This window comes from Gorilla gorilla, chromosome 7 (genome assembly GCF_029281585.2).
Source record: "Gorilla gorilla gorilla isolate KB3781 chromosome 7, NHGRI_mGorGor1-v2.1_pri, whole genome shotgun sequence".
NCBI classification, from domain to species: Eukaryota; Metazoa; Chordata; class Mammalia; order Primates; family Hominidae; genus Gorilla; species Gorilla gorilla.
In genome coordinates, this window is record NC_073231.2 from 147,074,400 (window position 1) to 147,100,863 (window position 26,464).

General features: G+C 51.9%; 1 protein-coding gene across 6 annotated transcripts in view; it reads right to left on the minus strand.

The window, feature by feature from the left end:
- The window catches only part of SLC45A4 (solute carrier family 45 member 4), a 101,134-nt gene that overhangs the window by 19,443 nt on the left and 55,227 nt on the right, over positions 1–26,464 (minus strand). The window contains exon 1 of one of the 6 annotated variants that reach the window (XM_055349372.2): positions 1,582–1,724. The exons of 4 other annotated variants lie outside the window; for them this stretch is intronic. In XM_055349372.2, coding sequence (XP_055205347.1) covers positions 1,582–1,669 — 88 coding nt within the window. In that variant the 5' untranslated portion in view covers positions 1,670–1,724. Of the gene's footprint in view, positions 1–1,581; positions 2,692–26,464 lie in introns of those variants that run through there. One more of the 6 variants, XM_055349371.2, reaches the window with a different exon arrangement.

The following is a 26,464-nucleotide window of genomic DNA, read 5'->3' on the forward strand; positions in this document are numbered from 1 at the left end:
CAGGAGGCTTCCCTCGGGAGTGGTCATGGGGTGAAGGCCGCAGACACCATGAGCAGGTCAGGCTGAGGATGGAGAGACAGGCCGGGGGGCCGGGACAGGGCCAGCAGTGTCTGTCTCATTCTTCCCTCCCCAGTCAGCCTAAAAGTCAATTCCAGGCTGCAAGGAAAGCTCAAGCCCAATAGGAAGTCAGCAACTCCATCTCAGTCCCCAGCACCTGAGGCAGCATGGCCACGGGATGCCTGCCGGGTGCCCACAGAGCCAGGCTGCAGGAGTGAGTGGTCCCGAGTATCAGGGGACAGCTTCCTTTGTTTTAAGCATCTTGGCAAGAAAAATAAACATTTTTCATCATATCTTCAAAACGGCCCTGGGAGGGCACAGCTGCCGCCTCCCTGCCTCGCAGACCCTGCTCCAACGTCCCCGGCGGTGAGAACTCGGTCTCCCCCGTTCGCAGCAGGGGGCTGCCACTGGGACGCCTCTGACGGGGCATTTCCCAGCCTGGCTCCAAACAAACACAACGCTGGGCCCAGTAAATAAGTTTTGTTTTTTCCCAGGGAAAAGTTGAACAACAATGGTGAGACCAGGAAGGCTCCCCGTTCACAGGAAATACTGTGTCACCGCTCGGCCGCGGGCTGTGTGAGGTCACGGGCGACGCTCGGGTCACGTGTGGCGGCTGTTCACAGTGCCGTGTGTGATAAACTGGGACTTTCTGGTGAGGGGAGACTGGCGGGGGGTGGGGAGGGCAAGGAGTGGGAAAGTCGCCTATAAATGTTTAACAAAAGATCCGCAATGGGAACAGGAACTTGCATTCTTTCTTTCAATGGACAAAGCTTCCACATCAAGATATGCTTGTGTGCCGGGACCAAATGCCACAGTGCGGTGAAACTCGTGAGCACAAGTCCTGCGTGGGAAAGGCTTCGCATCCTTGAGTGACCTCTGATGAATTTAAGTCAAGGAACACTGTCAGGAGCCACTTCTGAAGGGCCCCAGACAGGAAAGACACTGGGCCGGGGGAGCCGGGCCCCCAGGGCTCGGGCCACCTGCTTGCAAGAGGGGAAGGGCCACTGGCACTGGGCCCCCGGCACTGAGGCTCTGTGCTGGCGAGGGCCCCACAGCTGCAAGGAATATTCCAGAACCACTACAGCCACAGGAAGATAGGGAGGGTGAAAAGAGGGGCAAGCTCAGGTGCTTTTCCTGAGCCTACTACAAACCGGCCCGTCATTTAGGGTGGAGGGGACAGCAGCACCTTGAGTGTTCTCACATGGGCCGCCTTCCCACTCCAACACCCACGGCCCACCCAGCCCCTCCCGGAGTGCCAGCCATGGCTCCCTGAACCCTGTGGGAGAATCTGGCATTGAAGGGCCGGGGACAATAAGTTCCCGGGCTTTGGCCTTTTGTAGGAGAGGAGGAATTGAAACTTGAAACCCAGGACCCAGCGCCTCATTTCTAGAGGGTGAGGCAGAGCCCTGAGGGGAGAGCTGTGCGGAGTGGAGCTGTTGGGTGCCTGAGAGGCTGTGGCTCACCCCAAGCTTTAGATGGAGTGATCTGGGTGGAGGCAGCAGTTTTGAAATTGAACATTCTAACCTTTCTGAAGACTCCATTGATTTGACCTCAGTGGACTCACAAGGGTCTTTGGATGGGACAGCCCTGAGGCTGGGCTTGCTTTCCCCATAGATGATGCTGTCCCTGCCGCCCTGTGCCAGGCGCCTCCCAGCAACTCCCAGGGGGCCACTGTTTCTCCTCTTCAACAAGGAGGGGCGCCTCAACAGCCTGGCTAGAGGCCCCTGGCCAGACCCAAGCAGGATGCTGACGCTCCAGAAAGCCAGCGGGAACATTCCGCAGCTGCTGTCCTGTCTCAGAGCCGACCCTGTGTCCAGCTTGTGGGCACCTGTCTTCACTGGCAGGCACCTGTCTTCACTGGCCAGCTCCTCGGGCAGGCACTCCCCGCAGCTGGAGCATGGGCTGCTCTCTGCCCTATCAGCACAGCCACCCATTCTCGGCTCTTTAAAACAGATGTTGCAACAAGCAAACATCTTTGTGATGACACAGTGATGTTATCGTAGCTGTATAAACAACCGTATGGCCTTTGGCCTGAGATTCCGGAAGCTTCCTGAAGAGCACAAAATGCAGGTCAGGCCATGTCCTGCAGCCCTGGCTAAGCTCAGGGGTCAATCAGTTCCAGAAGCCAACAGCTACCCCAGGCCTTGGAAGAGAGAAAGGAAAGTTCTAATTCAATACATCCCAAACCCATCTCTGGATGTGCCGCTTCACATCTAGACCTCCTCTGGGGTCCCCTAACTCAGAGAAAAGGCTCTGTCACCCACCACTCATGCTGTCAGGACCCCGGGCACCAACACCACCTGCCCCACAGCCCACCTGGCGCCAGGTGCCGCTGCCTCCTCGGCCGCACATCCCCGCCGTACACTTGTCTCCCATCGGCTCCTCCCGCCCATGGGACCTTCGAAGACACTGCTGCCTCTGCCTGAAGTACTCTACCTTCCCCCTTACCTGACACTCAATAACTGCTTAGTGCCCTTAAAAGATCTGCACTCTCAGGAGCAGAGTTCTGTGAGCACAGCAGGCTTCCAACTGACCCCTGGTTCCTCCCTCATCCTCCATAACCCACCCGCCACCTGCAGTCAGAGTGACCACCTAAAACCCACTGCTTGCACCTGCTGCGGCGTCCAGGGCCTTCAAAGTCCTGCCTCCTGCCTGCAGCCCACAACACCCTACCCTACCCACTGGCTGGACAGCCCATGCCAGGCCGCTTCCCTCTCCACACCAGACTCCAACCGCCCACCCCACCCCACCTCCTCTTCTAGAAAACACCAGGCTCACATCCCGCTTAGAACCTCAGCCACGGCCACTGGGGAGGGTCCGGCCAGTGCCTTCCCCGGGTAGGGGCAGCTCCCCTGGTGTCCAGGCACTCCCTTGTCAAGGCCACGAGCTTCAAGGCAGCGGGACCATCCAGGACCGCATCATAGGAGGCTCTCAACAAGCACGTGGCAGGTGACGGTGCCCACAGACCACGGCCTCCACCCATGGCAGAGACCCTGCTGCCACTCCAGTGCGTGCCAGGTGGGCCCTGACAACAGACCCACTGGGTGATGAGCCTGACTTCCCTACCTGCACCTCCCTCACAGCCAAAGCCTGGCCAACAGCAGGGGCCACATGGCCTCCAAGCAGAAATGCTCGGCTCTGAGCTTGCAGCCCACCCCACTCTGGCTGCGGGACTTTGGAGCAGCCTGGGCTTTGAACGTGCTGCCCTGCATGTAAAGGGGCACGCTGGGAAAGGTGGGCATTATGGAGATTAAAGGAGAACATGGTGTGCACAGCTCAGCGCTGGACACTAGATCCCTGGCCTGCACTCCCGAGGCCGTGGTGCTCTGATGACGTCCATGGGCAGTGAGTTCAAAATGCTGGAAGGACAACACCACAGCACCATTACACGATGATAAGAAAGTTCTCTGCAAGTCTACTTACTCTCGGTAAATGAATTACATGTCAGAGGCCGCATTAGACTCTTTTCCACAACACAGCCGGCCCGGTGAGTAGACTCTTGGAAGTAGGTTTCCCAGAAGCTGAAGAAGCACAGGCCTCTGTTTCTGCATCACCGACTCAAGTAAGACCCACTGTGGCTGTCAGGGCTGGGCCCTGGAGTTCTTTAAAGTTAGAGGTGCTGTCAGAGCACCCCATCTCAACAAGGGAGGGCCGCTCCTGAAGTCCCCGCCCTTCCATCAGAAAGCCTCTCAGGACAGAAGGCAGAGAGGGAAGCGGCCGCAAAGACCCATGGGTGCCGAGTGTTCCCAGCACGGCCAACAGGGCCCTGCACACTCACAGGACAGTCCTTGTATTGGAGACAAACAGCTGTGCCAAAGAGGGGTCCTGAGACAGCAGCTCCGGTGGCCACGTGAAGGTCTGAAGCCCCAAGCATGCCCAGCTCCAGGATGGGGTAAGCAGCGGGGGAGGAAGGGCCCTGGTGGCTGGGGGGCCGCCAGGAGCAGCGCCCAGGCCAGTGCTGCCTCTGCCGCCCGGCCTTGCTGCCCGAGCGCACGCTGTGTCTGGGGACAGTCCAGCCGCTGCCCCGGCACCTATACCTGACACTATCTTCCTGTGGAATTAGCCACCTGAAAAGTCTCCTGCCCAGGGAAGTGCAATGCTGACACTGTCCATTTTCTGAAGAAATGAAAAGAAGAGAAATGCTGCCGGAGAGCATGTGGCACAGGCGTGGTGAGTGCATTCTGCCAGCCAAATTGGGTACGTGGCACTGATGACAGCCCCAGTGACGCGGAACCAGGCCTGCCCCACCCGGGGATTTAGGAATGCGGATGCTGGGGCAGTACCTCCTGCTCCGGGGACGCTGTGGCGGCGGCGGCAACAGCGTGTGACACCCAGTGAGGCATTTCCCCCACCCCGCCCGGCCTCTGTCTTCTCCCCTGTAAAATGGAGAGAGAGACCAGCACCTGACAGGCCCTCTCTGCAAAGAACACTAACACTAGTGTGGGAGAAGCCATATTCGGTCACGTTTCTAGGGCTTAAGGTCACCCTGGAAGAGAAAGGACCTGGCAGGTCCCAGGATGGGTGCAGAGGGTAGGATGAAGGGCATGGCGTGGGAAGGAGCGCCGGAGACAGGGCAGGGGCAGCCAGGCTGGGAAGGCCTTGGCTCTGGGCTGAGAGCACGGCCCCTCGCGCCAGAGGCAGCAGGGACCCCTCAAAGGTGCCTGGGCTGGGACACGCAGGTCCCCGTGAAGGCCACACTGCAAGTTGGTGGGGGGAGGACCATGACAAGGCCGGTTTGGTCCAACCTAGTACTCGCTGGACCAGATGACCAGCCAAGTCCCCGAGGTCAAAGGCTTGGATCACAAGGTCACCACTGGATGAACAGGGCACATTAGGAGGGGCTGCTCCAAGAGGGCCACGCAGCTACTCAGAGTCGGATGCCACATGGGGGAGCACCCAGCAACAGCAGGTGGGCAGACAGCTGGCATCGTGGGACCCACACCGAGTGGTCGGGTCACCTGGCCACCTGGCATCTTCCAGACAAAGAACCCTCGAGCCAAGGTGCAGGCAGAGATCCAGGGACCATGGGGGACCCTCCCCCATCAGACACAGAGCCACTGTGGGCCCTGCCCAACCCACTACATTGACAGGCACAGTAGGAAACACTCTCGCCACACGGCACCGAGCCATGGATCCCACTAGGAAGTTACTGCCACATGAGACTGCTCTGTGTGCGCGAAGGCCCAGCACACAGCGACACCTCTCAACGGCGCCTGGTGAGGGCAAATGGCCCGAGATCAGGAGACCCCACTTCAGTTCTTTACCAAGGTTCTCCTCCCTCCATGGGCACTGGGAGGTAGTGCCTGGGTAACCAAGGCTCCAGGTCACGTAGCACTGCCCAGGCCCAGTGAAAATGGCAGGAACAGTACATTCCAGTGGGGCCAGGCCCCACACGCCAAGTGCCTGACTCAGGCTCTGCATCTCCCCTCTGCCGCTGGCCTACAGAAGGGGTCTTCAGGGGTGAAGCTGAGCCTCCAATGGATTATATCATCTGCCTAAGCTCATACAGATGCTAGGGACTGTAGGGGGCGGGGGAACCCCCCTCAGGCTCCCGCACGTGGGGCCGGGGAACCTCAACAATCCATCACACGCCAGCCCCGCTGCTCTGTGCGCCATGCTTTGGCCATGGGCTGGTTCATGTCCAAGGCTTGGACAAGATGACAGCAAATGTCCCCTTCAGCTATAAGCCTTTATGGTTTGAATTAGGGACAGATGGGAAATCCAGCTGCCACCCTTATATACTGCTATTTGTAGCTTTGATTATAACAAATGGCCAGAAACACCCCAAATGCCCAAGCATGCAACAACCACGCCAAGGCCTCAGGTGAAGACAGGGAATGCTGCTGCTGCAATGTGAACACACACTCAGCGGCTCCCAGGTAAGCGCTCGCGAGCTGCAACGTGAACACACACACTCAACGGCTCCCAGGTGAGCGCTCGCGAGCTGCAACGTGAACACACGCACTCAACGGCTCCCAGGTGAGCGCCCGCGAGCTGCAACGTGAACACACGCACTCAACGGCTCCCAGGTGAGCGCTCGCGAGCTGCAACGTGAACACACACTCAGTGGCTCCCAGGTGAGCGCTCGCGAGCTGCAACGTGAACACACGCACTCAACGGCTCCCAGGTGAGCGCCCGCGAGCTGCAACGTGAACACACGCACTCAACGGCTCCCAGGTGAGCGCTCGTGAGCTGCAACGTGAACACACACTCAGTGGCTCCCAGGTGAGCGCTCACGAGCTGCAACGTGAACACACACTCAACGGCTCCCAGGTGAGCGCTCACGAGCTGCAATGGGAACACACACACTCAACGGCTCCCAGGTGAGCGCTCGCGAGCTGCAATGGGAACACACGCACTCAACGGCTCCCAGGTGAGCGCTTGTGAGCTGCAAGGTGAACACACACTCAGTGGCTCCCAGGTGAGCGCTCACGAGCTGCAACGTGAACACACACTCAACGGCTCCCAGGTGAGCGCTCGCAAGCTGCAACGTGAACACACGCACTCAACGGCTCCCAGGTGAGCGCTCGCGAGCTGCAACGGGAACACACGCACTCAGTGGCTCCCAGGTGAGCGCTCGCGAGCTGCAACGGGAACACACGCACTCAGTGGCTCCCAGGTGAGCGCTCGCGAGCTGCAACGTGAACACACACTCAACGGCTCCCAGGTGAGCGCTCGCGAGCTGCAACGTGAACACACACTCAACGGCTCCCAGGTGAGCGCTCGCGAGCTGCAACGTGAACACACACTCAACGGCTCCCAGGTGAGCGCTCGCGAGCTGCAACGGGAACACACACTCAGTGGCTCCCAGGTGAGCGCTCACAAGCTGCAACGGGAACACACACTCAGTGGCTCCCAGGTGAGCGCTCGCGAGCTGCAACGTGAACACACGCACTCAATGGCTCCCAGGTGAACGCTCACGACCAGCTTGGGCTGGACTGGCGTCTCCTTTCAGTTGCCACTTTCCATGGTGTAGATGCTACCACCCCGCCCAATCTCAAGCTGCTGAGGTGACATCGCTGAACAGGAGTGGAGAGGAGCAGCAGCCAGCGCTGAGCGGCACCTCTGCCCCGCAGGTACAGCAGGCAGACACACCAAGGCGAAAGGGAGTCGGGCATTAGGAAGTGCTAAGTGCGCGTTAACTTTGCTAACCTAAATCTACTGTCAGCAAGTAACTTTTTTCACAATGGATGTGTTTAACGGCCAGCCCGCAAAGTTCTTGAAAATTTAAGCTGGCTCTCAGGAGCCAGGATGAGCTGGTTCCAGCATACAGCTGGGCTGCAGACATTCGTTCATTATACCCTGCCTACTGCCACACATTGATTTAGATGTGGCTTGAGAATGCCATTAAGTTAAAACTAGCAAGTTTTTGGAAATTAAGGAAAAAATGAATTCTTACTGATGGTTACTATTGCAGTTTATCAATAAAGATCTTGGGTATTTAAAAATTAAAAAAAACACAGGTGCAATGGCTCACACCTGTAATCCCAGCACTTTAGAAGGCTGAGGCAGATCACTTGAGGCCAGGAGTTCGAGATCAGCCTGGCCAACACAGTAAAACCCCACCTGCAGCAAAAATAGAAAACAATTAGCCGGGCGTGGTGGCAGACACCTGTAATCCCAGCTACTTGGGAGGCTGAGGCACAAGCATTGCTTGAACCTGGGAGGCAGAGGTTGCAGTGAGCCAAGAGTGCGCCACTGCACTGCAATCTGGGCAACAGAGTGAGACTGTCTCACAATAAACAAATAAATAATAAAATGAAATAAAAAACCCTCTAACAATATCTCCCTTTATGACACTTCTGCCCAAGACGGCAGGCCCCTTGGAAACGGCTGTGGAGCGTGGCACCCGTTTTGCTGTGCTCTTTTCCCTGGTGTGGGGCCTTGGCTAGGCAGGTCCAGCGGGTCTGCGGCTGGACCTGACTGTGGGCTTAGCTGGGCTTCAGAGGCCAGCACTAGGGCCCCAGGGTTGAGTGGAGGCTGAATTCCGAGTCTGAATCCCAGCTCTACCATCTACTAGCTCTGTTGAGTGTCCGTTTCCTGATCTGCAGAAATCTGTAAACATCATCACCAGGCTTTTATGAGAACTGAGTCATCCTGAACAGCTCACTGTTGGCATAAACCATTAGTGAATCGTCGCCAACATCGGGGCCTGCATCGCTCACCTGAGGGAGTGGGGACTGTTCTTCTCTATGTCCACTGAGGCCTAATTCACATCTCGTCCCTCGGAAACCTCAGCCCTAGCCTGCTGGTGCCGGTGGAAGGCAGCCTGGTTTGAAGGAAAAGTGCTGGCCTCCAATTCACATTCTTCATTCACCGTCAGGACCTCAAGGAGGTCACCTTTCCCTTTGGAGCCCTGGTTTCTAGAGACAGAGGCCACCTCCTCGTAGGCCTAGCTTGGGCTCTTCCCAGGACTGAAGGGTGCGGGGTGGGCTTCCTGGCCAGTGTGGAAGAAAGGCGTCCGTGTTTGTTCCCTGCTCATGGCCGGCAATTTGAACCCTATTTGCTACCCCATTTTGACGTTTCCCTTTCCTGTTACTACATTTAGCATCTTTCCACCCAAACAGGGTCGCAGGTGGCCTGGCTTCCCCAACAGGACTCCGTGTGCACCAGCAAAGGGTCCAGAGGTGGGCAGGGAGTGTTACTTGCCAGCTTGAACCTACCCCAGGTCCTGATGCAGTCTGCCTGCCCTGGGATATTCTCCTGCGCGCTGCCAGGAGAGGGCCCTTAGGCCCTGTCAGGGCTGTGGCGGTGGCCTGAGGTGACCTCCCTGATAACTACACTGATGACAACAGGCTTTGGAGAGGTCTTGACTGGCACAGGAAAGCTGGGCACAGCTCACCTCCACGTTCCGCTCTGGCCCCTCCCCCCAGCACAGCCAGGCTCCAGCAGGACTTGACCTCCTGGGATTGCATCACTGTGAGCTTTTGCTCCCCAGCCTGGAACGGCTGTCCCCCTTGGTGACCATGATACTGGCTGTTTAAATGTGTGTCCCCACACTGGTCTGCCTTCCCCGAGGACAGGAATGCGCCCACTACCTAGCAGGTGCTCGGAAGGCACTCTGCAAACCGAAACTGACTCTCCAGCACTGGGTTTGTTGCTTCATCTCCGAGTGAAGATGCAGGTGACCACGCTCAGCTCTCTACCCACAGGAGCCATGGCTTGGCTTGTTAAGGCTTGTCCAACGTTGTCACACTCTGAAGTCCCTGACCCACAGCAGCAGCAGTGCTGAAAAGCAGGTGATATGAAACCAGCAGGGAACGGCACTGACTGCTCAAATGCCACCCCCCTTCTTCACGCAGGTGAAGCAATTTAAATGCATGAGACACACAGGCGGCCCCATTTATAAATCATGAGCGTCAGGTTACCGTGAGGGGCATTTCAACCCAGGGCACAGCGGGTGTGTCTGCAGAGTGCACTTCCGGTGTGGCTGCAGTTAAATCATGCTCGGCTGTCATGGTCTAGCAAGGGTAACGATGACGAGGAGGACGTATTCGTATTCTGGAGAATATGAAGGACCAAAGACCCTCTGTGAACCCCACAACGATTCTAACGTAAAGCTTATAAGAACTGGTGAATTATCCGAAGAAAACACAAAGCCACAGGGAGCCAGGCTGGCCTTGGGCTTGGCAGAGAATGGGGAACTGTTTGAGAGCTTAGGTGTCACGCCCTGGGTTTATGGAAGAGGGAGAGAGAGGGGCAGGCATTGCACAAAACTGCTACGAGGTAAAAAAACAAAATAACCATGCCATCAAAACATAGGCAGCAATTCTCATTAGTCACGTTCTCAAATGAAAAATGTAAGCGTGTGCATGTTCAAAAAGTTAAACAACTGGACTGAAATGTACAAAACATCAGAGTTGGCCGGGCGTGGTGGCTCACACCTGTAATCTCAGCACTTCGGGAGGCTGAGGCGGGCGGATCACCTGAGGTCAGGAGTTCGAGACCAGCCTGGCCAACATGGTGAAACCCCGTCTCTACTAAAAATATAAAAAATTAGCCAGGTGTGGTGGTATGTGCCTGTAATCCCGGCTACTCAGGAGGCTGAGGCAGGAGAATCGCTTGAACCCGGGAGGTGGAGGTTGCAGTGAGTCGAGATCACGCCACTACACTCCAGCCTGGGCGACAGAGCAAGACTCCGTCTCAAAAACAAAAACAAAAACAAACATGAGAGTCAGTGCCTGGATTCTCCCCTGCCTGCGTAGAGCCTGCAGTGCCGACTGTCCCTGATGACTTTCGTCCCTAACACCAAAGCCCAGGCACTGGCTTCCCAAGGCATATTTAACTCAACATGTAGGCGTCCAGAGAAAGCTGTCCCTGGATCTTCCCTCTCGCCCAGCCCTGACTGCCTTCAAACTGGAACTCAATCTCTCAGTTTCCCCAAAGTTTTCCATTGTGTAACATATCTACACCTAAATCCTCACATATCAAGTGTCTAACAGTTACTTCCAACTCCACATTTAATGTTTCTGTGATGTTCCCAAATAGTTCATAAGCTAGAAAATATGTCTGCACATCCAAGTCCATGCTTCACTTTAAAAAGGGGGCAAACAACCTATTCTGCACCCAAAGACAAATCCTATTAACATACTATTGACATAATTACACATGTACCTATCCTTCTGTAAGATCTAAATAGTCCGTTTTTTTAAATGACAAAATGACCATCATCTGGGAAGCATCCTGCTGGTGGACACATTGTATACTAATTGCTTTTAATGGCAAAGTAACTGCCGCATTTTATTCTAAAACTTACTTTCACAAAAAGCCCACTTATTTCCATAATTTAACTTTATTTTGATACATGTTTTAGGGAAATATTAAACATTTATGGAGTAATTCCCTTGAGAACAGTGCACCCTTCCTCAGAGAGCCACTGGGCGGTGCCCAGTGGATGAGGGCGCGGAGGGCTGGCCAGAGGGTAGCACTAACACATGGCCCACAGATCAACACAAACCTCCATCGGTCCCTGAGCTAGCTGGTATCCACTCCTATCAGTTCAAACACATTTGTGCTGTTTTGTTAATATTTAATTTCCTTTTGGCTTTTGTTAAATGATCATTTTTCGGCAGAAATAATTGATTTTTTGGGTCTTAATTCAAATGTGTATGGTTCATGTTCTAAGATTTTGAAAATTATAGCGATCTAGTAAGTTTGGAAATTGCCAAAATATGATATATTGCTTACTATACGGGATTTAAAAACTACTGTTACTTTACCAGTGCTCATATGCACAATATTGAAAAAAGGCAGAATCGCTCAGATTTCTCTGTAAATCACCTCCCTGGAGTGGCACGTAAGGCCTCCTGTGATGTCGTCCTTCCCTGCCTGAAACACCACTCTGCACTGAGCTCACAGACTTCTGCCATGCTAGACTAGTCACCACTTCCATAACATGCCACGGTCTCCCCACCACACCACAGCCCAGATTGTGCCCAGGGCCACCCTTGCTTCACTGACCCCTAGTGACCCCTTGCAACTTGGGGGCACTGCCTCCTGGCTTCCAGCCCCTCTTTCTGTCTGCATTGCGCTGGGTGTCCCTCTGCCCTGTTCCCCTGTACTCCATGCTTACCTTTAGAAGCGAGCAGGTAATGCCTCATATTTTAACCGTCCTTCCTAATCTTTCTCCTCCAGACCTGGAGGGCCTCCAGGGCAAAAATCACAACCCTCACCCCAAAGCCACACGGTGTCCCTCACCGCCGCCCTCCACGCCTTCCCGGAAGTGGCGCTCCACGATCCCTGGAGCGAGTGCTCAGCAGGCCAGTGTCTCCTCTCAGCACGCTTCTCACCTCACCGAACTGGGAGCGCCACGTCACGTGCTCATATCTCCAAGTGAGCTGGAGGCCTCAGGCTGCCCGTTTCACCTCCAGCCCTGGGCACAATGCCCAGCATCCAGCAGGTAGGTGCTCCGTAAGTACTTGACGAAAGAATAATAGGCGTGTAACTCTTTGGGAAAAATTACCATAGTTGACATTTTATTGTTTAAAAAATACAATGATCTGAAATGCAAGGAAATCCAGGCTTCCCAGTCTAAACAAAACATCCTTGCACAAGAAGTTTCTCAACTATTTTGGTCAAGATCCCCTGAATGCTGTCCAGCCCACATACGTGGTTCTCCCTCTAGTGTGCGGTTAGCTGGCCACGGGCCACCTGTGCTGCTCCGTGGATGCCTAGGACTCCTGGGCAGCAGACGTGTGCCCGAGTCTCCGAACCCTCTCCCACTGGACTAGAGTGGGCAGTCGCAGCTCCAAGCCTGGACCTGCGTCACCATCAAGCTATAAGTCTCCAGTCAGCAGGAAATCCAATTTTTAGCTTTGTAAAGTCGCCCCATTTTTTTTTTCACATTTTTATTGTGATCAAATATACACAACATCGAATTGACCTTTTTAATCCCTGTAAGTGCACAGCTCAGGGGCAGTGAGCGCACTTAGACTGCTGTGCAACCATCACCACTCACCCCAGAGCGACGTCATCTTCCCAAACTGAAACTCTGTCCCCACAAAACATGCACTCCTCTTTCCTCCCCCAGCCCCTGGCCTCCACCATTCTGCTTTCTGCCTCTATGAATCTGACACCTCCAGGGGCCTCCTATGAGTGGAATCACACAGCTTTTCACCGAGTCTATCCAGCTGTGGCCATTCACAGTCTTCCCCCACCACCGCATCTCCCCCTGGCCCCTGGAGGGCAGCAGGCACCAAGCTCTCCAGCCTCTTCCAGCATCCACCACCCATTCCCCACGGAGACACTGCTCACTTAGTAACTTTGAGGAGCCCTTGAGTATAGATTTACGTAGCACCCTCCCCAATACCAGGCATGATGCTAGATGTGGGGTGCCTGCACCCACAGTACAGCTGCCAGGGGGCCAGTGTGGGGCAGAGCAGGCTGCCCTGCCCTGAGGAGCTGCAGACACGCAGCCCCATGAAAGCCCAGGCTGTGGGAGGTGCTATGAAGGGCGCCTGGGAAACCCCAGTGCAAGGTACTCTTCTAGTAAAGTTTCCCCACGTTCCTCAACAGCAGTTTCCAGCTCATCCGAGTTAGTATAGGGAAGAAAGAACCATCAGACCAGAAGCATGATGGAGAAAATTAACCACCCGGCTGCTGTGAGCCAGGGCTGCTGCCTGGGCCACGCGGTGAATTTCTGCAGGGTCCACTCTAGTCCCCAGATGCTTGCTGTGACAAAGCCCTGCCAGGTGACCCACGTGACTGTGGCAAACATGCCCCTTAGGAATCATTCCTGCCAAAAAGGAAACTGTTTAGGGTTAGCTAGGTGCTGAGTGTGGTTTTTCAAAACAGGAAGACAAACCAAGAGTGTGCTATCCACAGACACCCCTGGGTCAGTGGGTGTTTTCAGACAAAACAAAATAGGTTTACTGAACCCCTTTCAGAGTGTCATCACACACACAGGAACTCCTAGAAAGGCATCGAGTGTACCTGAACTGCAGAAGTGCACTATTGAAATACTTGCCAAACTCCCAGGCAAGGGAACTGCAACACAGCTCAGGTTCCAAGTTTCACACAGTTGCCCAGTTAGATACGTCCTGCAGAAGGAAAGTAACCAACTGCTTAGTCACCTGCTTAGCAAAGTAAGTGCTTACTCCAGGAGGGTGCAGGAGCAAAGCACACACACGCACACACACGCACGCACACACGCACGCACACACACACACAGCATCATGAGGTGCATTTTCACCGGAACACGGTAGGAATGTGTTTCTCAATTCTTGCCAAAGATGTGTTTTCAGGTGGATTTCAACACTAAGCTATGGTCAGTTGCACAAGACGGCTGCCGGTTTTAGAGACAACACGCTGAGTTCCTAAGAAGGGCTGCGCTCATGAGACTGGGCTCTGGAGGGCATGGCCTCTGCAGGTGACTCAGTGCAGGGCTGAGGCCTGGTCATCTCTGCACACCTGCTCCCACCAGCACCCAGCATAGAATGGTCAGGGCCCCACACAACCCAGGGAGTGGAGGGCAATGACCAGCACTTAATGTATGTTTTAAAACTTCCAGTGTTTTGTGTGAGGCAGGCTTTTCAAGAGTAGACTTTTCCCAAAGGAAGAAAAGGCGAGCTTCAAGCTACAACAAACTGTATCCTAGGAATCTCGATTCACACGAAACAACAATGAAGAATGGAAAGTCTGGTGTTTTAAACAAATGGACAGATACAAAGTGAGCATAGCTTTAGTCATTACGCCCAGCCTCCTGAATTGAGACGGACAAGAATAAACCTGACTTCCCCCACAAATAAATCTGCAGACGTCACTTATTCATTCTCGGATGCTCTATTGCTCACGATCTTCGTCGAGTGGAGAGAAGTTAGGCTCTCACGTTAATCCAGTTCTAACTCATGAGTCAAATTGAGACTGCAACAAAAGAACGCCCCTTTTTTCTTTTACATGATTTTCCTTTTCCCCTGAGTATACTTCCTGAACCAAGAAGAAAACAATCAACAGGAGGGGAGACTGGACTTCTCCTTCCCGAGGGAAAACGGCTACATGGGAAAAACACATCCCAGCGGGAAGGGGTGCTCCAACGGAGCTGAGCATGACTCAGAGACTGGGGGCTGGCTCTTTGGAAAGGTCGGCTCCCAAAGAGTTCCAGAGCAGCCTGTTTCCACAACACACTTTTAAAAAGTGACCACAGGCCAGGCCCAGTGGTGGGGACAGTGCCTGTTGTCCCAGCACTTGGGGAGGTTGAGGTGAAAGGATCACTTGAGCCTGGCAGGTAGAGGTTAGAGGTTGTAGTGAGCCGTGATTGCACAACCACACTCCAGCCTGGGTGACAGAGCGAGACCCTGTCTCACAAATAAATAAGTAAAATGAGAAACTGGCTGCCCGACACTGTGATTGGATCCTAGCTCTGAGACACCACACGCATCACCTGCCGTGCTGCAGTGGAGACGCATGTGGATGTGCAGAGTGGGGCCTGCAGGACGCTTCCCAGACAAAGCCCTCCTCTCCCCTCCAGACCGTCCTGTGAGGGCAGCTGGGGGCAGCCGCCCGGATCCATGGGAGGGGGAGTATCTTCCTGGGTCTTGACTAACATCGGGGCCACTTCACACCCTCCCGCTCTCCCCGCTTTGGGGCACTGTGGGCCTATGGGCACCGGTTTGTGGGTGTGCTCTCATCTCCTTTATGGGACTCAGCCTGGAGCTAAGAATGTACATATTTTTAAAAGTCTCCTCCAGAAGTGCATCGTTCAATAAATGGTGTGGAAATGTAGTGCATAACACACACAGCGTCACAAACGGCCAGGCTGCGGTGAGCAGTGGCTCTGCGGGCAGGCGGAGCAGCAGCACAGCCAGGAAGGCACCGTGCAGCACAGCCAAGAAGGGTGACAGACGGCTCACCGGCAACGCGGTGGACACAGAACCAGAGGCTTTATCTGCGCAGTTGTTCTCCAAGAGTTGCTCTGGGGACAGTGGCGAGGTCCAAGGACGCTTGCCTAGGGTGCGACTGTGTAGAAGCTGGGGATGTTGCTGCCTTCGGGGAAGGGAGATGGGAGGCTGCGGGACAGGAGTGGACGGAAACCTCGCTGTCTGCCCTATGGTAACTTCTCAACTCTGAACTTGGTGAAGGCGCTGTCCATTTAAGAAAGTAGAATTCATATTTTAAAAACAGTGCCTTTGCATCCATTACAATACAGTCAAAGAAAAAAAAAAAAAAGAAAAACGGCTTCCCTTTTGAGTCAGGTCTGGGAACCGCTGGTGGGCTGGCTCTGTGGGGCAGGACCTGCTCAGGGGATGGTGCTGACAGGGTCCTCTGGAGACAGGTGGTCTGTCTCTCCCTTCACAGCCAGCCAGAGGTCTGGGCACCCCCACTGCCTCCAAGCCTTTCCTCCCAGGCCTGGGAGCCCAGCAATCCCCCAGCACTAGGAGGGACCACTGCTTCTGTTCTAGAGCGCCTTCAGAAAAGGATGTGGCTGTGTGGAATCAAGGATTCAGGTCCCACCCTGGCCAGGCAGAAGTGGGGGCAGGGCCATTCCTGCCGGGACACAGATGGCAGCTGTGAAGGCATGGTGCATACAGGGACAAGACAAGGGAGTGTACGGTGGCCTTCGCACGGACAGCGGGACAGCCCGAATCTCCAGGTCAGACAGAAAAGAGCAGGCAGCCCTCCTCATCATGGCTGGGAGCCTATCCTCAAACTCCCTGCACAGATGAGATGAAAAGAGAAGCGCATCCCGCCAAGTGTGGCCGTCATTATACGCACATTTAGCTGAGATCACAGGGAACAACTGGCAACTGAAAATAAAAACCCACAGACTCAAACTTCACCGTGAAAGAAAAACAAAATCCCCCACAGCTAAGAGTGATGACCAGGACGATGATCAAAAGGCCCAGAGTCTTCTAAATAATCCAGCTCATGTGACAGATAGAATTTAAGAACTAAAATAAGTACTGGAATCATCGTGATTTTTAAATTTCTTAAACCCAGGTATCTAACAGGCCAGGCCCAAGTGACTTCCATAGCGGGAATGAACGTGGCTCCTGGCTGTGACAATTCTACATTGTTTTCCCACAGAGGATGTTTAGACCAGTGGGGGAAGTGCTGTGATTAGAAGCGCGGGCTCCAGTATCAGAAAGAACACCATACTCCCCCATTATCAAGAACGGGCGAGACAGTGCTGGGAAAAGAGCCTGAGGGTCTCATGAGAATACAAAGTTGCTCAGTGCGTAGCTTGCTGCAGCTCCCGTGGTACATTGGTGAATGCCCCAGATAACAAGCCCAACACTGACCCTGGACAAGTCGCTGAGTCAAACTCCTCCATTAGGCAGCTTGCCACTCCCTGCTCTCACTCACAGGCTGCTGGGAAGAGAGCCGGTAGATACTGTCTTCCACGAGCACCTCAATGCACAGGCCCGAGACTGGAGGCCACGCGTTGGGGGAGCCCATCTACCACCATCCTGGGTTTATACAAACACCGCGGGAAGCTGAATGTGGACCTGAATGTGTATCCCAGGCCACGCAATGTGGTAGGAGGCTATAGAATCTCTCACAAGAGGCGATGGGATTTTCAAACCTAAGCCAGCCCGTGTGCAGCGGGGAGCCGGCAGGGCGAGGACCCATCTACTGGGTGGTGACAGAGGGCTCCACCTCCAAGGCTTTGCTGGGAGCCACAGAAAAACCTGCTAGAGTTGGGAGTATTACTCCCGCTCCAGGGTCCCTCCACACACTGTCAGTCCCCCTCTGAGCAGCACCTTGCAGCAACCTGTTTCCATGACTGTCCTGCCCACCGGGCCGCCAGAAAGTCAGGGGGACCCCATGTCTGCCTTCTGTGTCCCAAGACACTGCATGTGGCTCAGCAGGTCCTCCAATGTCGGAGGGAGGGCAAGGTTTGAGCAAGCCTACACAGCGGTGTGGGGATGTGACCGAGAGCAGCTCTGCCAGGTGCCCCCCGCCACAGCAAGCACGAAGCGCAGTGGCATCTGTGTCAATGGCGCTCTCATTCCCACAAACTAGAAAGGGTTTTTAAGAACAGGAAAACCCATTCCTTCCGCTGTCAGAAAAACAAAACTACTTGCCATCAACCATACTAAACCTGAAATGACATTTGCCAAAAACCTTTCAAGATTTAAATACAGGCCGGGTGCAGTGGCTCACACCTATCATATCTCAGCACTTTGGGAGGCTGAGGCAGGAGGATGGCTTGAGCCTGGGAGGTCAAGGCTGCAGTGAGCCGTAATCGCACCACTGTGCTCCAGGCTGGGCGACAGAGACCCTGTCTCAAAAATAAATGAAAATACAGTTGACCCTTGAACAACGTGGGTTTGAACTGTACCGTCCACTTACACAGATTTTCTTCCGCTTCTGCCACCCGAGACAGCAAGACCCCCGCTCCTGATCCTCCTCAGCCTACTCAACATGAAGATGAGGATGAAGGCCTTTATGACGGTCCACTTCCACATAATGAATAGGAAATACATTTCTCTTCTTAATAATTTTCTTAGCTATGTTTTCTTCAGGTTATTTACGATAAACATATAATACATATAATATAGAAGGTATGTGTCAACTGACTGCTTATATTATTGGTAAGGCTTCCAGTCAGGAAGCTGTTGGTAGTCAGGTTTTAGGGGGAGTCAAAAGCTACACATGGATTTTTGACTGTATGGGGAGTCGGCACCCCTAACCTGAGCTGCTCAAGGGTCAGCTGTATACCCAACTGCCCTCCCAATCAACTCGGCTACTTGGGAGACTGCCCCTATTCTTCATGGTGCGCTCCGCCTGTCCTGAGGTCACAGGAGGTTCTGTCTCGGGCACAGTGTTGACTGGTAACACCTGGGTTTGAAAGGCCTCTTTCCTGCCCTGCCTGCAGGAGGTTCCCCTGTGCCTCCTCCAAGCGAGCAGCTCCAGACGGAGTCCAGCCCATGCCTGGGCCGGAGGCAGAGTAGCCTCCAGCCTCCTCCGGAATATAACACATCAGCTTCTGGCCTTGGACAGGAGCATGTGGCCATACGAGGCATCCAAGGCAGGTCAATTTCTCCTTCATCAGCAAGTCACTCGTTCAGTCCTGCAAGTCTTTGTTCCACACTGGCCATGGGAACAAAGGTGAGCTGGACCTTGTCCTTAGGGGACGCACAGTCTAGGAGGGAGAGGGCAACCTTCAGGAACAACGGGTGGAAAGACAGGGCTGCAGGGGGTCCTGGAGCACATGTGAACACTGAAGAGATGCACACACTGTGCAGTGCGTTGAGTGGGAGCATGCAGGGGGGCCAGGCCAGGCGGATGTGAGCAGTAAACAGCTGCAGAGACAAGTCTGGCCTGGAGATGGGCTGTATTTCATCAAATCCAAGATGCCACCATTTTCAAAAGCACTGCTCTCTCAAACGTACTGAATGTGACAAACCCTGGAGTTGTCCAGTGTGACACCGACGGGGCTCAGGACGGGACACACACAGGACAAGAGTGAGGGAGGGCAGAGCCGGAAGCCAGGCCCACTCAGCCCTGTGCGATGGGAGACAGGGCCAGCACCAGGGCCCAGAAAACCTCTGAGTTTGGAAATGAGGACATCCCTGCGCATTCAGCAAGAAGACGTGGGCGGGGGAGTGGGTGTGGAGGTGGAGGCTGGGCCAGAGTGGGGTGCAATGAATGAGGTGCAAACTGCCCCACTGAGTGACTTTTCCACGCTAAGTGCGAGGCAGGCCCTCGACAAGTTACCACCAAGGCTGCTGACTATGAACCCAAGTGGAGAAAAAAATAATGACAGTAATAACAGCTAACAATTACAGGCTCTGTTCTAAGCACATCATATGTGTCAACTCTGCACACGTTTCCAGAAGAAAGGAGATGCTGGTATCTGCTGAGATAAGTAAGGCTACACACTTGGAACATGGTCGATTTTTGGATTCTCCAAGAGGAGCCAACATTGGGTTGCTGGCTGCTGCTACCTCCACCACCACCGTTTCGAGGAGGGACAGGAAATCTCTGTCACTTGAGCAAATAATGGAAATGAAAGAGAAACCAGAAACAGGACTTGAATCATCATCATAAAGGAAAGTGTTAATTCATCACTCAACGAACAATGGGCCTTCTGCTCCATCACGTCTTCTGTCCAGGGTTCCCAGAGCCCCCTTTACTGCTTGCCTCCCCCAGGGCTGACCCGGGGGCAGCCGGCAGAATCCCAGAGCATCAGGGGCTCCCAGGAGACCCCAAAATCTGGTCTCAGCATCATAAGCACACCAAAGTCACCTGATGGCAGACAACTCCCAACCTGCCGCTCAGAGGAGGCTGGACTCTTAGAGCTAGATGGGACTCACAGAGCCTCAGCGTGTTCCAACCCCAGACCAGCCTTAGGCCCAGGAGTCAAGGGCAGGGGGAAGGGAGGGGCCTCCCAGGGGCAGCAGCACTGTCTGCCAGCAGCATCGCAGGCAGTGTCACCACTAACTTCTGAAGAAGACAGCACACTGCCTGGGGTAAGGATGGTGCAGGCTGAATCGCTTTAGGAAACTGCCATCAAGGGCCACCTCACACACACGGGCATTAGCTGGCTGCTCCTAGATTCCAAACAACTCCTCTACTGATGCTGATGATGGCAGAGACTGCGCCAATTTGCTTCTCACAGCTTCCAGTTTGCTGATTTTCAAAGGGAAAGTTTTCTTTGGGGAAGAGAGAAAGGGCAGACTTGCTATTGCTTGATATTTCAAAAGGAGTTATAATCTAAGGTTTCTGCTGAGATATTTATCAATATAAACATGCTTCTTCTGTAGTACCTTCGTACCCCTTCTACCAAGATGAGGATTGAGACAACGGGAAAAATTCCAATGTACCCGAAGTTATACAGGGGGAAGCAGTGCAAAGAGTCTGACAAACAGAATATTCTGAGCACGTGTACTGGTTTCCTGCTGCTGCGTAACAAACTGCACACCACCCAGCGGCACAGAGCAACAGTTACGGCCACATACCTCCTGTGGCCGGGAATTCAGGCACAGCTCTGCGGGGTGGCTCTAGCTTGGGGCCTCTCACAGACTCCTGGACTGAGAGCCTCGGCCCTGGGGGTGTTGGCTGAGGCCTCCTGCTCAGTTATTTGCCATATGGGTCTTTCCAAGAAGGCAGCTTGATTCATCAAGATGTGCAGGCCAAGACAGCAACAGAGAGAGTCTCCCAGCAAGGTGGAGTCACACGTTTGCATCAGGCGACATCCCCTCGATGCTGCCATATTCCATTGGTTAACAGGAATTACTCAAGATGTGCAGGCCAAGGCAGCAACAGAGAGGGTCTCCCAGCAAGGTGGAGTCACACGTTTGCGTCAGGCGACATCCCCTCAATGCTGCCATATTCTATTGCTTAACAAGAATTACTCAACGGGAGGGCATTGCACAAGGCCATGAAAGCCAAGGGGTGAAGGTCACTGGGGTCACACAGAGGGTATCTCAGGGGTCTCTTAGAGTCTCTTTATACTCCTCCCTGACCCCTCTGTGTAACAGCAAATTTATTAGAAATGAAACCATTTCTAATAAATGATTTTATTAGGAAAGAAAAATCTAAAAAAACCAATGCTATAAGCTTCACCTTAAGAAACTAGAAAAAGTAGCCAGTTGTGGTGGTGCACACCTGCAATCCCAGCTACTCAGGAGGCTGAGGCAGGAGGATCGCTTGAGCCCAGGAGTTTCAGTCCAGCCAGCCTGGGCAACACAGTGAGACACCATCTAATAATAGAAAAATAATAAACTAGAAAAAGAGCAAATTAAAACCAAGTAAGCAGAAGAAAACAAAATGAATATAAGAGCATAAATTAACAAAATAGAAAATGAACAACGGAGGAAAAAACCGAATGAAGCTGAAAGCATAGTCTTTGAAGAGACCAACAAAATTGGTAAACCTTTAACCAGGCTGATCAAATTACCAATATCAGGAAAGAAGGAACATCAATACAGGTCTTACAATTAAAAGTTACTGGAACTACTAAGTGAGTTTGGCAAAATTGCAAGGTATAAGGTCAATATATAAAAATCACTTATACTACTCTATAGAACGATGAACAACCAGAAATGGAAATTAAAGCAGTGCTATTTACAATAACATGATACAATGAAATACTTTTAAGTATGTGACGGACCTACATACTAAAAATTATGAAACATTCCTAGGAGAAATTAAAGACTTAAGTGTGTTGAGAAGATACATTATGTTCATGGATTGAAGGACTCAAAATTAAGATGTCAATTCTCTATAGATTCAATGCAATCCCAGTAAAAATCCAGCAGGCTTTTTGTAGAAATTGATAACTCTAAAATTTATATGGAGATGTGAAAGACCTGCAACAGCCAAAACAAGTTTTCTTTTTCTTTTTTAGAAACGAGGTCTTGCTGTGTTGCCTAGGATGGTCTCGAACGCCTGAGTTCAAGCAATCTTCCCTCCTTGGCTTCCCAAAGTGCTGGGATTACAGGTGTGAGTCACTATGCCTGGCCCAAAACAAGTTCCAAAAGGTAGGCATATTTCCTAATTTCGAGATGCACCATAAAACTACAGAAATCAATCAATTGTTGTATCAGGAACAGACATCTAGATCAATGGAACAGAACAGTGCCTAGAAACAGATTCACAATATAGGTAGCCAGTAAATGCCAACAGAGGTGCCATGGATTCAATGGGAAAGGACAGGCTTTTTACAAGTGATGCTGGAACAACTCAATTTCCACGTGCCAGATGGAGGGGGAATCCCTCAACTCTTACGGTATACAAAAATTCACTCAAAATGGATCACAGACCTAGGTGAGAGAACTACTGAGGCATCTAGAAGGAAACATAAGGGAAAATCATTAAGACTTCAGGCCCAGGAGTCGAAGCTGCAGTGAGCCACGATCACAGTTCTACACTCCAGCCCAGGCAATGCAGTGAGACCCCCAGCTCTTAAAAAAGACTTCAGGTCAGGCAAAGAGTTCTTAATTGAAAAAGAACAAAAAAAGAACATATTTGATACACCAAATTTCATCCAAATTTAAAACTTTTGCTTTCTGAAAGACATCATTAGGAAAATGGAAAGGAACCTGGCACAGTGGCTCACGCCTGTAGCCCCAGCACTCTGGGACTCAGGCAGGAGGATCACTGGAGCCCTGGAGTTCTAGGCCAGCCAGGGCAACATAGTGAGACTCCATCTCCCTAAAAAATTTAAAATATTAGCCAGGTGTGGTGGTGCGTACCTATAGTCCAAGCTACTCAGGAGGCTGAGGCGGGAGGATCACTTGAGCCCAGGAAGGTTGAGGCTGCAGAGAGCTGTGATCACACCACTGCATTTCAGCCTGGGAAACAGAGTCCCTGTTTAAAAAAATAATAATAATAAATAAATAAAAGTGGCTCCTGCCTGTAATCCTAGCACTTTGGGAGGCCAAGGTAAGAGGATCACTTAAGCCCAAGAGTTCAAGACTGGCCTGGGTGACATAGCAAAACCTCGTCTCAATAAAGTGTAAGAATATATATATAAAAAAAAAAAACAGGCTAGGCATGTAGCTCCCATCTGTAATTACAGCACTTGGCGAGGCTGAGGTGGCCGGATGGCTCGAGCCCAGAAGTTCGAAACCAGCCTGGGCAACATACGGTGAAACCCCATCTCTACAAAAAATACAAAAATTAGATGGGCGTGGTGGTGCACACCTGTAGTTCCAGCTACCTGGGAGGCTGAGGTGGGAGAATCAGCTGAGTCCAGGGAGGTCATGGCTGCAGTAAGTTGTGACAGTGCCGTGGCACTCCAGCCTGGGTGACAGAGTGAGACCCCATCTTAAAAAAAAAAAAAAAAGACATGCAAATTAAAGCTGCAATGAGATATGGTTCACACCCACTTCGATGAATGAAGCTGAAAAGGACTGACAACACTAAACATTGACGAGGATGTGGAGAAATGGGAACTGTCCTATGCTGCGGTGGGAATGCAAGACGGTACCGTCACCCTGGAAAGCACTGGACCCAGCAAGCCACTCCCAGTGAACCACTCATGAGAAATGAAACACATCCACACAGAGCCTTGCAGGTGAATGTTCACAGCAGCTTTATTATCACAGCCTCCAAAATGGAAACAACCCAAATCTCTACCACCTGATTCATGAAAACAAATGATGGCAGGTCCATTCAGTGGAGTACTAGTCAGCACAGAAAAGGAGCAAAGAAAGTACTGATTCATGCAGCAACATGGATGAATCAGAAAAGCATTATGCTAAGTGACAAGAGCCAGACCATACGCTGTGCGATTCCAGTTACATCGATTCCAGAACAGGCAGCACCATGACAACAGAGGCAGGCTGGTGGTGGCTGGGGGCAGCCGGGGCTGATGTGGGGGGCATTTGGGAGCATTGGGGTGATGAAAATATTCTAGGTCCTAATGGTGGCAGCCACACCACTGTGGACATTTCATGCCAACTGTCAAACTGCCCGGAGTGAAGGTAACAGTATTTCCAAATCCAATCATAAGCACTGTGGCTCTGGGTACGGACGGCAGACAACTTTTTAAAGAAACTCCAACTCCGATCAGGGAAAACTTTGGTCACTACGTTGCCCTTGTAAGTGTCATTTCAGTCAAACTCTGAGAAATAAATTGGGCCTTTTATTGTCTGGACTCAATCTAAGCACGTCTAAGAACAAACTCATTAAAGCCCTGTTCCTATAACCTGTAAAAATACCTTCTATTCATGATTCCTGCTCTCCTGCTGAACACAGACCAGGGCTTACAGTTTTACGTGAACTCTGTAATGCTCAGGGTCAATAAAGGTTACTTTCATCTGGTGAGGGTCAGTTTGCCACAGCCTAACCACTTACTACAACTCTCCCTATTTCAGTCAGCATTTCTGGAGGTTTATATGGAATCTATGGAACAGACACCCCTACAACTTTGGAAAGCTACCTTTAATATGCACTACATATATTGTGTAGTAAAGTACATAGCAGACAGGTCCTGGGCTTATGATGGTGGGACCTATGATTGTTCAACTTCACACTAACGTCAAAGCCATACGCATTCATTTGAAACCATATCTTGAGTCCTCATACACACTGGTTTTCACTTTGAGTACAGTATTCAATAAATTACACAAGATCTTCAACACTTTATTATATAAAATAGGCTCTGTGTTACATGATTTTGCCCAACTATAGGCTGGTGTGAGTGGTTTTTTTTTTTTTTTTTTTTTTTTGAGACAGTGTCTTACTCTGTATTCAGGCTGGATGATCATGGCTCACTGCAGCCTCCATCTCCCAGGCGCAAGCAATCCTCCCACCTCAGCCTCCCAAATAGCTGTGATTACAGGTGTGCACCACCACATCCAGCTAATTTTTTATTTTTTGTAGACACGGAGTTTCACTATGTTGCCCTAGCTGGAACTCCTGGGCTCAAGTGGTCCTCCTACCTGGGCCTCCCAAAGTGTTGGGATTATAGGCATGAGCCAGAGTGCCCAGCCTGATGTGAGTGTTCTGGGCATGGTTAAGGAAGGTGAGGCTGGACTATGACGTGCGGTGCGGTAGGTGTGTTACATCCATTTTCGACTCAAGGTATTTTCAATGATGGGTTTACTGGGACATACCCCCGTTGCAAGTTGAGGAGCATCTGTATTTGTCCTTCTAAATTATCTAAAATCTATACAAGTCTCATGTAATAAATAATCAAAACAAAACAATGAAACGTGCATAGAAATTGAGACTCACCATCTATAAACTATGAAAATTCCAAGGTGTTGTGGAAGTATTAGGGTTTTCAAAGCCACAATACACATCATCTGCCATAGAGAAAATTAGGGAAAAGCAGTTCCTAATGACTCTTTATCACATCAGCTTATTCTCAGGAACCGGAGGTTCTAAATTTTGTATTTGTCACCACGACCACAACTCGTTGTCCAGAAACTGAAGGATGGTGCCCAATTCGTAATTCCAATCGCCTTAGCTTTGTTATGACAATGCTTTCATGATTAGCTCAGTGCCAAGTCCTTACATACTGAAGGGACAAAATAAATGTTTAGTAAAATTAATTGCTACCCAACTTCTCCCTGGCTAAGGTCTAGTCGCGAAAGTGGTCCTTCAGTTCCATGAACACAGCCAGGTCTCCCCTCCCTCAGCCTCTGGATGTGATGCCCAAGAGCCCTTGCCCTGCTCTCCATGAAGGCCTTCCCACACTGGTCCAGCCCATTTCTTTCCCTCGCTGGTCGGGTCACTTTCTTTCTCGAAGCGCCCCCCCTGCCACAGAGCTAAGCCCCCTGGCCCACAGATGTGGGTCCTGTCCACCCTCCGTGCCCTACGATATGATGGCCACCCAAGGAGCACAAGCAGAATAAATGCAGAATGACACACACAGAGGAGAGAACAAGAGCGCCAACTGCGCCCAGTCTCCTACGTCCGAGTCCCCAACCCTCCAGAAAAGAGTCCTCTAACCTTGTCTGAGCCCCAGGTCCTCTGGCCTTCTCATGAAGCCTTCTCAAAACAAGGTTTTTAAAGATGAAAAAAGACACAGGATTGCAGACGGAAAAGCACGCTGAAATACAATCATGGAAGCACTGGAAAAGTAAAATGAGTGCTTTTTCATTAATGTATTAAGTGATAAGATCAAGGGATGGACACAGTATCTCCTGTGATTTTGGTAATAATCAGCATCAGCTCCCACGGCAGGGTGACAGGAAATCAGTGCTGATGCCAGCGGGGCTGCCCCACACACAATCGAAGAAAATGCTACGATTTCACGCTGGAGTCAGATCTGTGCACATAACCGAGGGAGCCGCACTGCAGCGAGGCTGAGTGAGCGCTCACAGAACAAGAAACACTTTATTATGTTTGTATCAACAAACATCCCTAAAACAACCAAAATAAGTAGGCTTGAAAATACTTTACCATGCAATATGTTGAATTCTAGAATAAAACTGATGCTTCTAAACTGTCTGCCTCTTACCCAGACACCTTATATTGCTAAGGGTTTGGAAAATGACAGATTTTTTTT